Source organism: Drosophila busckii, chromosome 3L (assembly GCF_011750605.1).
Source record: "Drosophila busckii strain San Diego stock center, stock number 13000-0081.31 chromosome 3L, ASM1175060v1, whole genome shotgun sequence".
NCBI classification, from domain to species: Eukaryota; Metazoa; Arthropoda; class Insecta; order Diptera; family Drosophilidae; genus Drosophila; species Drosophila busckii.
In genome coordinates this window covers 8,628,624-8,645,809 of record NC_046606.1, presented here as the reverse complement: position 1 = coordinate 8,645,809, position 17,186 = coordinate 8,628,624, and the positions used below count along the sequence as shown (strand labels likewise).

Genomic DNA, 17,186 nt, shown 5'->3' with positions numbered 1-17,186 from the left:
CTTTGAGTAACTTTCTCTTGCTGCTGCGCTCTCGGAAGTTTTGTCGGCTTTGCGCTGCGGCTGACTCTCTGTTTATGTTTTTGCGGCTACGTTGTTGTTGCCGCAATTGCGCCGAGCTTGCACCATGTGATTGCAGCACGCTTAACACCACATCCTGTGACGCGGATACATGTGTGTGTGTGTGACGCAGCTTTAAAAAAAGAAAAAAAAAACAACAACAACAACTTTTACTGCATTTTGTTGTCGTTGGCATTGCTGTTGCCGCTGTCGTCGCCATTGTCGTTGGTTGCCGCTGCCGCTACTGCTGTCGTCGTCGTGCTTTTCGGCCCAGAGGCTGCTGGCTCGCTGGTCGCTCGGTCTCCAAAAGCAGGCAGCAGCATGCCACGCGCTGCAGTGTCCAAAAGCCGATTTACAGTTTTATATGCCAGTTATGAGTGCAACCAACAAACAGCGACAACATTATTTCCGCTATGCCGATTACCCCAAAAAATCCAATAAAACGTGCAACGATAATTAAGCAGCAAACGGCAAGCTGTCACTAGCAGCAATATTAATGTTAAACTATATTAAAGAGGCCAAAACTAAACTCAAAGTGAAAGTGTCAAAGGAAAAGTTGCATGGCATCTTTTAGGCGCAGCGCATAAAAGTTTCGCCTTTCGATTGGAATTTCTCCGTGAGGCGTACTTAACGAAGTCGCTGTCGCAGTCGTCGAAGTTGTTGGTGTTGTTGCCCCCGCTCTTGTTTATCGTCGTTGCCCCCGAGCGCACCAGCAGCAGCTGTTTAAATGTATTTTAGTGCCAGCAAACAACAACAGCCAGCCCCATTGAGGGCCGGCAATCCATGGAGTATTCAAACACAAAGCGTTTGAATCATAACGAACAGCAAGAACAATCGCAACTGCAAACCAGGTTAGTATGCGAAAAAAAAATGCATAAATAAATAGCACACATGGGCACCAACTTGCGTTGGCCTATATTTATAGTATGTGACCAGCCCAGCACGCTTTTGCTGTTTTAATTAACCAAACAATTGTCGAGGCACGAGTGAGCCAGTCAGCCCGTCAGCCTGCCTGCCACAAGCCTTTTGTGGCAGTTGCCATAAACTTTTACAGGAGCTGCGAGTGTGTGGCTGTGGCTGCTGCTGCTGCTGCTGCAGTTGCTCCTCATCATTCATCATTTGGGGCTGACGAGTGAGCCACTAACCTACTTGCTGCCCTAGCCTGGCCCGGCAAGCCATACAGCATAGAAAAGCCGCAGTTACTTGCACCATTGTTATTGTTGTTGCTGCCATTGTTTGCCGGCTTGCCACGCCCACGCGCTAACGCTGCCACTGGCGTTGACGGGTGCAAATGTGAAAATGACATGAAGCAAGTGGCATCCGGAGATGCTGCTGCATAACAAATGATGAGATTTTCCTGTTTTACTCGCTCGCTGGCTCGCTCGATATTTTCCCCGTTGCATAAATCAAAAGTTCAATTTCTCGAGCAGAGTCGAGTGCTTGGGCACAAAACTAAGTAAAACGCCACATGGGCAAATATTTCACTTGTGCTTTCGAGTATCGCAGCGAAAAGCGAAAATGTTGTGACAACAGCCCGCAGTAGCAGCAACAGCAGCAACAGCAACTAGAATCTATGTGCTGAGTACTTCTTGTTGGGATGCTGCACTCGTGTGAAGTGCATAACAACGTGAAAATATTGTAAAAGCAAACTACAAGCTAGACAAGGCACGACAAGCAGCAAAAGGAGGGGGGAGGAAAGGCACTCAAGCCAAATGCCTAAGTAATGGGCAAAAGGCAAAAATGCAATAAAGTTCAGCGGCAGCGACAGCGGCAGCGACAGCGACAGCAGCAGCAGCAAAGGACATCAAACATGCTCACTCGCATTGAACAGGGCTCAGCAAAAGGGCAAAGCAGAGCTGCAGGAGCTGTGCGCTATACAAACAACTTGCGTCCGGGGAGATGGGCATATTGATTTTTGGTATGCAAACAGAATCTCAAACGGGGCATGCAGAGTTTCTAAGCAACCATTTGAATAGTATTTTCATTTAAAAGTTAACAGGGTATGGCTAAGTCTCAATCGCTGCTCGCTGCTGTTGCTGCCTTTGTTGCCACTTTGGCTGCTGTCAAATGCAGAGGATGCCACAAAGCAAGCTGGGGCTTTGTGGCTGCCTGGGGAGCACGTAATGTGTAGCGGCAACAACAGCCTGCACAGGCAATACCGCAGTGCGTATGAGTAATGTGAGCAGCAACCACAGTGCGTATGAGTAATGCATGCGTACATTAAACGCAACTTAATTGTGTTTACCGTTTAACTAAACAAAAATCAATACTTAAGCCATTTTAAATTCTTAAGTTCGCTTTTGCGCAGTTGCTGGCTCTTGAAGTTGCCACAGGGCCCTTGCACTCTGCGCTATCGATCAATGTTGGTTAGCCTTTGGCCCACAGTCGCGCCGATATTCAATAAATTCTGCGCTGGACTGCAACTAAAATGGCCAATTACGAGCAATAATAACGAGCTTCAAAGTGTGCCAGTCCATAGAGATTGCCTTGGCTGGGGGGTTGGGCTTCATTGGGGTTGCTTGCACTCAACATGAATGGCCATTTTTTTTCCAATCAATTACGCTGCCTTGTGGGGCCGGGGGGTAACTCAAGACTATCGACGACCGATAATCATTTTAATTTTCTTTTTTTTTTTATCCAGCTGGCCCTTGTGCATTGGCATTCAATTAACTTTGGCATTGACAGTGAATTTATAATTAAACTATGAACTTTACCTTGCAGACTTAACTACTTTGTAGGCAGCGGCACGCCTACAACAACTAACGAGCCAGCAGCAGCTGCAACTTTGGGTAGCCAGCGTTGCATCAACACGCCACCAACCACGCCCAGCAGTCCATTGCGTGAGCCGCCGCAGAGTCCCTCGGATGGTCATATCTCATCGCTAAGCTCGCACTCTGCCAGCAGTGACATCCTATTGGGTAAGCTGACAATCTTTTATAGAATTAAGCGTATAGTATACAAATTGCTGAACTACCCGCTCAGCCGATAATTTATAGCGCATGGCAAACGTCACAGTTGCTGTTGCTGTTGCTGTTACAGTTTTAGCTTTTCTGTTTTAGTTTTGGCTCTTGTGTGTTCTGTTATTTATAGCTGCCCAGTTTCTCTCACGAAACAGATCATGACCCAGGAAAGCAACGACTGCCACAACAACAAATCGCAACATTTTATTGAGGTTGCTGACATTCAGGCAAACATTGCACATGCCTTGCTCGCCCTAAAAATGTCTTTTGTGCACGGTTTAGGCTTTACACACACACACACACACACACACACACAGATAAAAGTGCTGGCAGTCGTTGCCAAAGGCGAGCAACTGCACTATGGGCGGCTCCTATTGCAGTTGCTGTTGCTGTTGTGTGGCAACATGTGTGTCGCTTAGGTGGATTGCTGTGTGGCGAGCACGAGGGATTCTGGCACAAGCTGCGGGCGTTTGTTGTGGCATAGTTGCTGCTATTGCTGCAGCTTCGTTATAGTCTCGGTTCAGTTAGGCAAAGGCTTTAAAATGCTTGCGGTAAGCTGCTTTCATCTATTAATCTCTTAGCTGCAATTTAAATGAATTCCAAATATTAAGACTGACAACTAAAACGTTTCAATACATTTGCCCAAAAGTATGCCACATAAATTGACATTTATATAATAGGCATTGACAATTTACACTTAATTAATCTAATCAGCTTCATTTGCATTGCTCTGCTGCTAATCTCTAATGTTTACAACTTTAATAATCGCTTCTATTGACTTTGCCTCAGTTTGTTTACAACTTGAATGCTATCGGTCAAGACTTAAGTAGCAACAACAAGCACTAAACACAGCAGCAGCAGCGGCAGCAACAGCAACAACAGTAGCAAATAAAAATAAAAATGTGCAAAGTAAACAAGAATTGAAGAATCTAGCAGCAGGGGCATAATAATGAGCAAATAATAAAAACTAAACGCATTTGCGCCACTTTGTGATTGTTGCTGTCGCTGCTGCTGCTGCCCATGACGTTGCTTCAAGTCATTGAACTTAGTCAAGAAATAAGCAACAACAACAACAAATAATAAATAAATAAAAACGCGCAAAAAAATGAGTAAGAGTAGCAGGCCATCGTCGCTGCCGCCGACGCTGCCAGTCGCAGTTGCTGCGTTGATAAGTGAAATGCAATGGGCGCAAGTCAGAATGTGGGCATGGTCATAGCTATTAGCATAGGCAATAGACATCAGCAGCAGTAGCTGGCCACGTGGCTGTGGTGAAGGGGCTGCCTTACAGCAAACAACTCTCACTCAAAATCACACACACACACACACACACACACACACATAGAAAGAGAGAGAGAAAGAGAGTAACGCTCACACTCTCCCATTGAGACGCACACAAGCGCACAGCGGCGATTACACAATCAGCGCCTGCAGCAGCTGCGGTATTTTCATATTTTTCTCTTCCTGGTACGTCGACGTCGGCAGCGACAGAGACAGCGGCGTCAGCATTGCGTGTCTTATGGCTGGCTGGCCGTCCGCTGCTGGCGAAGATCAGGTTTTATCGGGCAAATGCAATCGAACATGTTACGTTTTGTTGGAAGGCGGTGGGGGGGCGGGCGATCGGTCGGTCGTGTGGTTGGGATTGCTGTTCGTGCCATTCGGCTTTTGCTGCTGCTGCTGCTGCCGAGGAATTGCCGAATCATTGGGCCCGACGTCGTTGACTTTTCGCTTTCGATCCTCGCTGGCTGGCGTTTCTTGTTATTTACAGTTGCTGCTGCTTTCGCTGCCGTTGGAAAAATAGCAAACTAGCCGTCGCAGCGCAGTCGCAGCGCCGCTGATCATTGACTTTCGTTGCTTCCCTTTTGTGCCACGCATTCGCCATGGAAAATGTGTGAGGCAGTTGCGCCAGCGACCGTTGCGAAATGGGAAAATTGTGTGTGCGCATAAAGCACTTGGGTGAATAATTTTTATTGAATACAAATTCTACTCAACTGCGAGGGAGGCAAGAAATAGAAGTTGAGTGAAGTTATATTCATTAAAAATGTATACTATTCAAATAGTTCTAAGTCACTTTTAAATTATTTATACTTTTAGCTAGCCGCTATGTTGCGGGTGTCGTCCGCTTGATCATCCAAGTCTTTGGCCCAAAACTTGTTTGGCACTTTCCACAGCAGCAGCAGCAGCCGCAACAACAGCAACTGCAATAATTTTACTTCCGCATTGTAGAGCAATCGCGCGCTCTCGCTCGCTCCCACATGCAAACACATGCAGCAATAGACAAGCGATCGCTCTTTGGGCAAAGGTTCTTGACTTGGGCTCTCTCCTACGTCTGCTTGCGCGCTCTCGCGCTCACAATTGATAGTGCAAACTTTATAACGGTTCTCTCTCTTTTACTCTCTCGGCCTGTGGCTGGTTCGTTGTGTGTGTGAAATTGATCTTGAGTGGAGTTTGCACTTGAAGTGGACGCCAGCGTCGACAGCGACGTCGCAGCAGCAGCAGCAGCTGCTGGCAATAGAAATTGAAAATAGCAACCAGGAAAAGAGCATGGTTACGGGCAAATGGAAAAGTGCAGCGAATAAAAAAGCAGCCAGCGAGAGTGGCAATGCGTGTTGTTGTTGTTGCTGTTGCTTTTTTTTTGCTGCTGCTGCCGCTGCTGGCAGATTAGAAAGATAAAGGCAAAAACAGCTGAATAGCAACAACAATAATAATAAGAAGAAGAACTAAAGACTGAAGACTGCTTTTCTCCTCTTTCTCCACCTACAGCAGCGCTTCTCCAACTCTAGTCAGTCTCGTGCTCAAACGGCGCTACAAAAGTTTTTCCTACTCCATGCCACATTCTATTTTCCTGCTCTTTTCACACACACACACACACACACACACACACACACACACAGACACACACATGCACGCGCCTTTATTTTCTTATGCTTGTTCTTAGCTTGCGCTCCGTCGTCGTCGCCGTCGTTGCAGTTGCAGTTGTAGTTGTATTTGTTGTCGTTGTCGTAGGTTCTGCAGTTCTGCAGTTTGGTTTGAATTTCTGTTGCGCATTTGGAGCGCTGCGAAGTTGGCGCTTGGATCTCGACGAGGCGAGAGTTTTGTACGCGCGATCGCACATTTTCACAATTTCCATTTGGCATTTTCCCAAACGCAGTTACGTCGCCATTAAATATTACGCGCCACCCATTCCATCCAACCAACCAACCAACCACCCACCCACACACCCCACACACGTGCGAATCCGCAATTGATTTAAGAAGTGAAATGTGTCCATTGTGAACAGTTTGCAGTTAACAAACACGGAAGTGAATTGAAAATTAAATTAAGCATTGATTGATTATTAATAAATTTGCAAAATGTAGAAATTCAAATAGTTTGTGCATTGTGAAAAATATTTAAGTAATTGCTAGTAAATTTTGAACAAGGATTTAATTACATTGAACATTTTTAGAGCTTCTGTTCTTGACTTGCAATTTAATTAGCAATTACTTAAAAAATAGCTTCCCATTAATCAACTGCGCAGCAAATAAAAAACCTTTACAGAATTCTTTCTCAGCGAAAACGCGCCTAGTATATGCCATAGTCTCAGATCTGGAATTCTAAAGGCTTCCATAACGTTTTTAATGTGCCTTTGAAAGAGAGGAAAAGAAATAAAAGAAGCAAACATAAATTCAAATCAACAGCGGGTTACAGGCTACAAAAATGCTGAGATCGCTGCGGCGAGTGTTGTTGCCAGTGTTGAATTCAATTTGCGTGATGATGTTGTCGATGATAATGGATGCCAGTGCCAGTGCCAATGCCAATGCCAATGCCAATGCGACGCCAGCAACATGGATGTATACCAAATAGAGCTGGAGGCACAGTCGCAAATTCGTTCCCAACTGCTGATCGATACGGCGGTTAAGAACCTGGGGCAAACGACACGCCCACAGCAGCAGGCGGAGCAGCAGCAGCAGCTAGACGACTGCAATATTGCTGATTTGGAAGCGGACGTAGCGCAGCAGCAGCTAGAAGACTCAGAGTCGGAGGAGGACGACAACGAAGACGAAGATATTGATGCGGAGGAGGACGAGGCATTGCCGGAAGTTAGCTTTGATGCAAATTCGGATTTCAATTTGCATTTCTTTGATACACCCGAAGATTCGTCTACACAGGGCGCCTACAGCGAAGCGGGCAGCTTGGACTCGGAGCCCGAGGAGCAGCAATTTGATTTGGAGCAACAGCAACTTAATAGCACAGCAGCAGCAGCAGCAGCAACTGTTGGTATTGCACAGGAGCTGCAACATTGCCTAAGTGCCATTGAGGCGGATCCGCTGCAGTTGCTACAGTGCGATAGTTACTACGGTGCCAACAACACAGCAACAACAGCAATAGTTGCCTCGGCAACAGCAGCAGCAGCAGCGGGGGCAACTGGCAGTGTTGCAGTTGCAACTGCCGCCACAGCAGCGCATTTGAGCTGCACGCCACTAAGCAATGGTGGAGGTGCTCTGTACGCCATCAGCAGTGTGCATCAGTTTGGTCCCGCCAGCAATAGCTCCAGTTGCGCAGGCGCTCATTCCTCGCCAGACAGTGGACGCAGCAGCGGCTGCTCCTCCACCAGCAGCTCCAACTCAAACGCCGTCTCCTCATCCTGCTCATCATCATCGTCCTGTGCATCTAGTGCGGAGCATTACAATCGAACGTCGCTACTCAATGCCAGCAGCAGCAGCAGCAGCAGCAGCCATCAGTTACAGCTCAACAGCCATACAACAGCAACTCCAGCAGCAGCAGCAGCAACAACAACATCCGCGTCAGCAGTCAGCTCCTCCTCCAGTCACGCGGCAACATCTACAACTGTTGCGCATTTAAGCAAAGGACACGCAGGTATGCCCAAACGTTGTCGACTCTTCCGTGTTGCTCATGTTGCATTTGCATTGCACAACAGCAACTACTACGCCCATATGTATTCGTGTGTGTGTGTGTTTGTTTCTTTTTCGCGGAAACTATTAAAACGCAGCATGGAAAATGTGAAAATGCACATAATTCGTTATTATTGTTACTCCGACTGTTTGTTTGTGCGAGGTGGCAAGGAAATTGCGCTTCATGTTGCTGTCGTTGCAGCAATTGAAGCCCAAGCAAATTTCTTTTCATTTTCATAAATCAAACGTTACAAAGCTTGAGCTCAAGCTGTGTTGTTGTTGTTTTTGTTGTGTAGTATTAATAATGGCTGCTAGTTGTTAGAATTTATTTGCTGCATTTAATTGCAGCAATTAGCGAAGCAACAACAAATGCTAATTGCAGTTGGGCAGAACGACTTGCAACCAAAACTTGTTGTCGCGCTAATCTTTGTTTCGTATTTTTGCTAGGGATTCAATCAGTTTTATGCTCTGCGTCTCAGTTTTATCAGCAAGCAACTGGCAACAAAAATGATGAACTGGTCCGCATTGTTGTTGCTGTTGCTGTTGCTGCTGTTTGTCTATCGCTTGGCACTGTCTGACAACGCGGAAATGCCAAGCAGGCTGCTTGCCACCATGCCCCAACAACCGCAGCAGCGTCAACAGCAACAACAACAGCAGCAACAACAACAATGGCGTCTATATTGTCAACTTACAAAAGCGGCCAAGTGATTTGCATTTGAATGCGACGCGAAAATGAAGCAACAGTGACTGCCACTTGAATTTCCTTCGGCTGCCGCGAAAGCCGTTGACATTTTCCAGACGACTGTGCCCACTGCACATGACTCCGCCTTTCGGGTGAAAATTCAATTTGCAATTGCATAAACGCGTAACGCGGGGCTTTCCCTTGCCACCAATTGTATGCGCCCCTTCACCCTCCCCCGCCTGCTCTTTGGCTTGCTGCACTCGTCGCTCTTGCAACAAACTTCATTTGCTTCCTGCGTTTTGTGGCGCGTGCAAGTTGCACATTAATTTCATTTCATTTCGTTTCGCATATTTGAGGTGTGGCAACACCGATTGCTGCCACAACAACAACAACAACAACAACAGCAGCAGCGGCAGCAACAACAGCAACTCACAGTTCAAACTCCGCGCTTAGTTCATTTGCCTTTTTTGCATTAGAAAAAGGCAAATTGAAATCAAATGCAATGCAATGCCAACAGTTCTTTGTTGTTGTTGGTGCTGCTGCTGCTGCTGTTGCTGCCTCATGTCTGCCTTCATTTCATGCTGCAATTTGAATTGCAAATTTTCGGCGCTTGCAGTGAAAATTTTTGCGGCTACTTTTGCCTGCGCATTCGCTTTGCTTTTCTTCTGACTAATGTTAGTGTTGTTGTTGTAGCTTTTGCCGTCGCTTCTTGCCGCACACTTCTGGTCTGTAGCTCTTGTTGTTGTTAGAGTGTAGGTGGCTGGCGGTGGCGTATACGTGTTTTTTCGGCTCTCTTTTTTTTTCTTATCGCACAATCAGACGGCCAACGTTTGCTATTATTATTGTTTTTCTTGTTGTTGTTGTAGTTCGAGTTGAATGCACTTTTGAGCTGCGGCTGCAATTTGATTGCTGCAATTGTGAAATGCGAATTTTTTTTGATGTACTTTGGCAAGTTGATTTCTAAGCCGATTTGATTGAGGATTGAGGTGAATATTATTCAAGATTAGATTGTTCTATGCTTTAATCAACTAGCAGTTCATTATAGCAACACGACTTGCGCATTCTGACAGCAACATCATTAACTATGAAGCTATCGTCACTGGCTTTGGGGTCCTGCGCCATTAAAGCTGTCAATTGCTTAGTTCCTGAAATGTTTTATTTGCCAGCTTGTTGGTTTGTCGTTGTGTGTTTCCTTTTTATTTGGACTGTCACTGCTTGTCACTGACAAATGAGGCGACATGCTACACACAGATGTGGAGCAGGCGATATTCAAGTCATTTACTAAATTGCCAAAACGGTGGCGTATGAGTAATGTGAATTGGTGTTGCATAAGCAACACGCGCGACAACTTTCCAAATGTGACAGCGCAAATATAACAACAATTGCACTTTGCCATTGCAGAACAACAACAACAGCAGCAGCAACTACAACAACAGCAGCAGCAGCAGCAGCAACAACAGCCGCATACACAGTTGGCAAGTAGAAGAAAACAGCTTAGCTATATACTCGCTGCCAACAGCAACAACAGCAGCAGCAGCAGCAGCAGCAATTTGGCATTGTTGACTCCAGCAACGGCAGCAGCAGCAATAGCAACGGCAACAGCAACGGTGTCTCCTCCAAATCGTTTGTGCCCTGCAAAGTCTGTGGCGACAAGGCATCTGGTTATCATTATGGTGTAACCTCTTGCGAGGGTTGCAAGGTAAGTTCTGCGTGCAATTATTTATCGCTTCAATTTAATAGCAACATTTACTTTTCCCAGGGATTCTTTCGTCGCAGCATACAAAAGCAAATTGAATATCGCTGCCTGCGTGACGGCAAGTGTCTGGTCATCCGGCTGAATCGGAATCGTTGCCAATATTGTCGCTTCAAGAAATGCCTATCGGCTGGCATGAGCCGTGACTGTAAGTACTTGCAACATCTTATTTAGTGGCAACCCACCCGTTGATGCCAAAAATGTATGCATTAAAGCCAAAAGTGCAGCCTAAAGTGAATGTTAGCTGCACCTATTTGGTAGTTAAGAGTCCCCACAAGCAGCTTAGCTCGCTTGATAGCTTTATTAGCCAACTGTGAAAAAGCTTGCAACTTTTTGTTGCCAGTTTTGCTAGATTTAAGATTGTGTCAATTAACTGTCGAGCGAGTGTCAATGGTTAGCTAAAGTTGTGAATTGATTTGAGATATGTAATTTGAATATCACAGTTTATTATTAATGTAGCTAAAGTTATAAGTGTCTATGGCTTAAATTTAATTTTACCATTCGCATTTAAGTCATGGCTATGTTAACTTAACAGTTTATGTCAAGCAGCTGACAGCCGATAGGCATGGCAATATCAATTCTTACCTATCGATAATTAGTTTGAATTCTTTTAGCTAACATTTATGTATTCTCAAAGTGAAAGTAATTTACTTTAACCCTTAATACTCTTGTACTAAAATTAACTTAATTGCAACATTTGCTGCACTAAATGCCCAACTTAAGCTATTGCCAACAATTGTTGTTGCAGCCATAAATGTTCGCTTTGGCATTTCCGGGCTTGTCTAAGACCCAACAGAGTCAACTCGAAATCCACCCACAGAGAAAATAGAGTCAGCCTTACAAAAGCAAATTAGTTTTTATGACGCTTGTCAGGCATGGGCCATGTTGCAGCCACAGCAAAGGCAATGGCAACAGCAACAGCAACAGCAACGGCAACTGCTGCACACGACGCGTCGTGTTGCCTTTAAATGCAATTTATTTGATGTTGCACAATTAATTGCCTAAAAAATAAAAAGAGTAAGATAGCGAGACGGGAAAGGCAAACAAACGTTGCATGCTCAGTGGGTGTGTGACAAGCAAGCGACATTTGTTGTTGCTCTTGCAACATTTATTAGTTGCCCTGCAACATTTTGTTGCCATTTTTTACTGCCGCATGCTTCGAAGCGTGTGTGTGTGTGTGTGAGTGTCTGTCTGTCTTTCTAACACTTCCTTTATTTTCAGCCACGTTTGCTGTGGCCCACGCAACGACCCACCCACACGCTCAGCAATTTGGCACGTTTTTGTTTCTTTAGATATTTGCAACTTTTGTTTGCTGCCTCTTACCAAAAGCCAAAGGCCCCCAATGCATATGGAAAGTTTTAATAATTTACTCAAATTGCTTTTGTGGCAGCCTGCAATTGTTGTTGCTGTTGTTGTTGTTGTTGTTGCTGGGCGTTTGGCAACTTTTGATTTGTGCACTGCTGTTTAATTAGACTCTTGGCTTGAATTTAGCAGCGCCCGTGAGAGTTTTTCCAATTACTGTGTAAGTAAGTTGGCAATTTTCATCTCGCATTTGCAGCTGAAAAACAAAATTCTCATTTCCCCACACAGACTGCGAGTAATTTGCAGCTTGGCAGGCGAGCTTTGTAAACAATTCTTTTATTTGGGTCAGTTCATGTCAGGCTCTTACGCTTGGCTTTTGGTAAAAGCCAAAAATGTGTGCTGCAATTATATGCACAGTGGGCGTGGCTTGGCTCTGGCTCTGACGCTGGCTCTGACTCTGACTCTGAATGTGGCAGTTGCATTTATGCATGACAGCAGTAAAAACAGAATTGAATTAAGCATGTGAAACGTAACTATCTGAAATTGGGTTGCAGCATACAACATTTTGTGGCAGACAGCAAACTATCCAGCAATCCCATTTGCCATTTGATACAATTACTGCTGGCATTTAATCGAATTTTGTTGACTAATTGCCAAAGTTGTTGCTGTTGCCAACATGCGTGACGTACGCGTGCTTTCGTCTGTCAATCAAATTGCAATTAAAACGCCAAAGCCACCACAGACTAACAAAAGTTCTCGTTGTTGCTGCTGCTGCTGCTGCTGCTGGGAATGAGCACAATGTTGTCGCTGGCGGCGGCAACAGCAACAACATCAAGGCGACATAGTAACATAGAATGACTTTACTCAAGTCGCTGACTCCAATTGTAGTCAATTTGAAAGCAAACTATCAAATGTCAGCTTTTGTTGCTTTTGCTGCTGCTGCTGCTGCCTCTGGTAGATGCCACTTTGGGCAGCTAAAAATCAAACTGTTGCAGCCAGCAAATGACAGTCAAAGCAGACACGAAACCATAACAACTACCAACAAAAACAATGGCAAGACAAATAACGAAAATGATCTTAAGAGACGGAATTGTAATTGTGGCCTAAACTGGGTCAGCTGACAGGCCAAATTCACAGTCAAACACGCTGCGTGTTCTATTCGAGTGCGAATTAAGTTGTTGCTGTTGTTGTTGTGCACTTTGTTTTAAACAATTGGCAAGCTTTGTTGGTCTGCTTGTCTATTGTTTGCTTAAGCTTATTGTAATCACATTTATATTTGGCAATATTTTCAAGCAAAAAGTACGCGAAATGTTCATTGCTCCCAGCAACAAAATATTATAATTAATATTAATAAAAGTTGCTGCTACTTTTCACGGACTTCCTTGCCGCATGCACTTGCAGCGCCTTTCACTTTCCGCTGTCGTTGTTGTTGCTGCTGCTGTTGTCGCCGTCACTTCCGTTGCTGTTTGTTATGGTTCTTTCACATATTTGGCATTGCACTCGCTTCAACTGCAAAGTCCAATGGACGCTTATGTATATTTGCTTGTTTATGAGTTGTCGTAACAAATTTAGCTGCCGAAATATCATTTAAAAAGTTAATGATGTATTTAAAATGCGTTGATTGTTGTTGCGTTTTATTTATAAACAATTTGGCTGTTTAAATATTTATATTTGCAATCGTTTAATGCGGCGACAATTGCCAATTGGCAAGTGTGAATGTTGCTGTTGTTGCAGCAGCAGCGGCAACTGTTGCAGTTGAATGACTCTATTGATTAATTGTTGCAGCTACTGTTTGTCATTAGCTTGCAACATTCTAACTAATTTATGCAATCTGCGCCGCATTTTGTCATTGTTGCTGCCGCGTTACGCATGCGCGCTCGCTGCCTCCCCGCGGCAACATTGCAATTAGCTTGTTGCTCGTTAATTGTTGCTATTGTTGTTGTCTATTTGTTTATGGCATTAGCGCGTTTTGTCGCTGCGCAAAAATTCACAAGAAAAGCGCCAAAATAAACAAATGAGAGAACTTTACGCCGCTCAAAAGTTCAATGCACAAAAATTGTTGCAACAAATTGTTGTTGTAGTTGCTGTTGCTGCTGTTGATGAATAATCCGCCTGTGTAATGGTTGCTGTAAAATTTACACATTTCTGCATCAGTTGCTAAAACGCGTGACTCAAAGGGGCATTCATCGAAGAAAGTTCATTTGCATTTGGTTAATTTCCACACGGCGTATGCGTAATTTGCTATGCTAGCCCTAAAAGACGCAAACGCAGACAGTGCAGCTTAACGCTTGAAGAACTTTTGCGCACAATACGATACAATACATTGCCATTGTTTGATGAATGAGCAACCTTGACATTTGAGTTGATTTTACTTAATAATACATTTATAATGAGCTTAGTGCAATGGCTTTTCAGCAATTATTTATTAAATCAAATACATTTCATTTGATACATTCAGTCGACTCTGGTAACTTTTTGTGCCAATTATGTCTCTATGTGCGACACACACACACACACGCACACAGACACGCAGAAATTAATGACAGACCCATCAGCAAATTACCAAGAAAATGTCACCCACGTTCAACATTGTCAACGCATTGAATGTTGCTGTTGTTGTAGCTATTGCTGTTGCTGTAGTTGTTATCGCTGTCGCCAATGCTGGCGAGGATTGTAGTAGGATGAGTCTGGGGATGAGGAAGACAATGGCGACGACAGCTGCGTTTGCGATGCGTTGCGAGCGTTGACTTCTAAATGTCAATCACAGTGACTCCCGCCCCCTTCACCTCCCTCCCTGGCTTCGCACTATGGCTGGCCATACTCCCTTTAGCTGTAGAGCAATTGCTCAACGTGCGCTGCATAAAAATTTCTTAGTAAATATCATAAAAAAATTGTATATGCAAAGAGAAAAATAAATGTGAAGCACTCGCAGCACACAAAAACAAATCAGAGTCGCAAGCGCAAGAATATATAAAATGTAAATAAAGAAGAAGTTTATAAAATTAGTCAAGGCACTTGGCAATTGTGGTGATTGTTGCTGTTGTTGTAGTCATTGTTGTCGCGTTTAGAGCAAAAGTAAATGATTATGATGCGCTGCCATGCGCTGTGTATAAAGTACGTATACTTAATAGTTGACAACGCATCGCAGCAGCAGCAGCACAAGCAGCAGCAACAGCAACACTTTAGCACGCCGGCAATTGCACTCGCATCGGCGAGTTCAACGGCCAACGGGCGTTGCACGCATTTTTCTTGACGCTTCCGCGATTCTCAGCGCTGCGTACTTAAATGTTATCGGGCAGTGCGCATTTTGATAAAGCTGCTGATTGCAACAGTTGCTCTTGGTGTTGCAACTTGTCGCGTCATTTGCCAGCATCAGTGCAATATAATTCGTTTGCTTATATGTATGCAACATGTTGCAGCTACATAAATTAAATACAAATCAGCTGCAGCTGCTACCTTTGGAGTCTTCATTTGATTAACGTGCACATGCAACCAAAATGAGGAAGCAACAGCAACAACAACAACTGTAGACAGATTGCAACAGCAGCAACATTTAAGAATTGCCGCTGCCAACGCACGAATCAGTGAAGCGTTTGATATTTTTTATTCGCATTGCTCTTGCAACAGCAATGCGCAAAGAGCAAGCAGCCGCTTTTACATGCAACAGCAACAACAGCAACAACAACAACAACAACAACAACAACAACAACAGCAACAGCAACAAGCAGCGGCTCTGTCTTTGGCTAACAACCTCAACCTCAGCTTTGGCCAGTTGGCTGTTGTTGCTGCTGTTGCTGTTGTTGCTGCCTCATATTGCCTGCCTGTCTTCAATTAACACGCCGCTTCGTTAAGCGATGTTGCCGCTTGTTGCCGCAGTTGTTGCTGTTGTTGCTGCTGCTGTTGTGTGTGGCATTTCCCTTTAGCGCGCCAGCATTGAATGCGTTGACCTTTCGCTGTGAGCTGCGCTGTGCGCTCTCAAGTGTGGCCGCGGCGGCTGCTTTGAGGGTCTCTCTTGTTGAAACACCTCCGGCCTTCGTCCGCTCGGCACCCAAGTGCCCGGCGATTGTCCATTTGATTTAACTGCTTAATCAAGTGAAGCTGAAGTTGAAGTAGAGAAGCTGATGTTGCATGTTAAATTGCTTGATCTGCTGCTTGATCTCAATGCAGCGCTGTCATAAACGCAACTCTATCTGCAAGCTCTCGAGTGTCTGCAGCCATAATCATCCTCAACTGCAGCCATCAGCTACCATCAGACCCATCAGCTCGCTGTAGCTCTTTTGTGGTCGTGATCGATGACTGTATTCCTGCTATTTGGTGTGTGGCTGTTGCAAGCTGCAAGTTGCTACTAAATTAAATCAAAGCTGGCAGCGTGTTAAAACGTGTCTGACATGCCAAGAAGGGGGAAATCAGCACTTGAGACGCCGCCGCCGCCCTCTGTGGCAAGTCTATACACTTGCACTTTGTTGCATGTTGCGTGCTGCAAATTATTTGCTGTGATAGTTAGTTATTTAGCTCACCCTTCCCCTCTCATTCACTCATTCGCTTGCGCGTCCATAACGGTTTGCTGATTAGAGTGCACCCCAAATAGCAATTGCAACTGCCGCAACCATGTTTAGCACAAATTTAGCCAGCAATTAGTTTATAAAACACTCTGCGTGGGCGTGGCACCTTGGCACAATTCAACGCACACACACGTACTGCGTGTGTTGCATAAAGATTTAAAACATTTTTTGGTTACTTTGATTTAAATTTGAAATGAATTTCCAGCTTGCAGCTGTAAATTGAAAACTTCCTTACTTTCTCTCAACTGAATTTCCAAAGCTTGTAGCATATGTGACTGGAGGAAATAATTTAGCTCTTGTATTTTGGCAACTTAAGGCGACGCATCCTGTTTCCTTTAGGCAGCAGTAAAAAGAAATTCAAATAAACTGACAAAAGCTGACATGAAAAGTTACTTCCTTATTGCGAATAAGCGCCTCCAGAGCTCGCGCTCGCAGTATCTAAGCCATCTACTAAATCAACGGCTTATGTAACTGGCAGCCGTCGCCATCTTTGAGCTGCAACATTTCATTTTTGTTGCAAATTGTAAAACGTGCCGTTGGCCACGTTGCCAAATGTGCAGCAGAGTCAAGATGCAAATGCATCTAACACCGGTTCGGCAGCTTTTTGTTGCAATCACACACACACACTCACACATATAGACACACATGCAGCAAAATCTTGTTACTCAATTTCAATTGGTTTGCTGTCTCAGCTGACGTCGGCAGCGCTGCCAACTGCAATGCTTCCTGACTGTGGCTGTGGCTGCATTTCGAAAGTTCTGCAGTCGACTGAAAAGCTCGCTCCGATTCGCTCTCCCAGCTTTGAGGCGCTCACTCGCTCTCTCGCACGCTCAGCTCTTTGCACTTCTTTGTTTTGCTTCTCATATTCTTGTAGTTGCTGCTGCTTGTGCTGCTGCTGCTGCTGCCGCTGCTGCTGCTGTAAAAGCTTTGCGTCGACGTCGACAGCAGCAGCGTTTGGTTTTCGTTCGCGACGCTTCG

The 17,186-nt window shown here is 44.9% G+C and overlaps 2 protein-coding genes across 2 annotated transcripts in view; both read left to right on the top strand.

Moving 5' to 3' along the window:
* Positions 1–320: 320 nt before the first annotated feature.
* Positions 321–6,652, top strand: LOC108600444. Its single transcript, XM_017988030.1, has 3 exons — positions 321–908; positions 2,779–2,975; positions 6,555–6,652. Exons 1-3 carry the CDS (start codon positions 841–843, stop codon positions 6,644–6,646), a joined length of 357 nt encoding a protein of 118 aa, XP_017843519.1. The 5' UTR covers positions 321–840; the 3' UTR covers positions 6,647–6,652.
* A 189-nt stretch (positions 6,653–6,841) lies between these two features.
* LOC108600442 (ecdysone-induced protein 78C) overlaps positions 6,842–17,186 on the top strand; it is a 32,820-nt gene continuing 22,475 nt past the window's right edge. Inside the window, 7 exon segments of the mRNA XM_033293430.1 lie at positions 6,842–7,353; positions 7,355–7,458; positions 7,461–7,670; positions 7,776–7,859; positions 9,993–10,050; positions 10,104–10,290; positions 10,351–10,492. Coding sequence (XP_033149321.1) covers positions 6,842–7,353; positions 7,355–7,458; positions 7,461–7,670; positions 7,776–7,859; positions 9,993–10,050; positions 10,104–10,290; positions 10,351–10,492 — 1,297 coding nt within the window.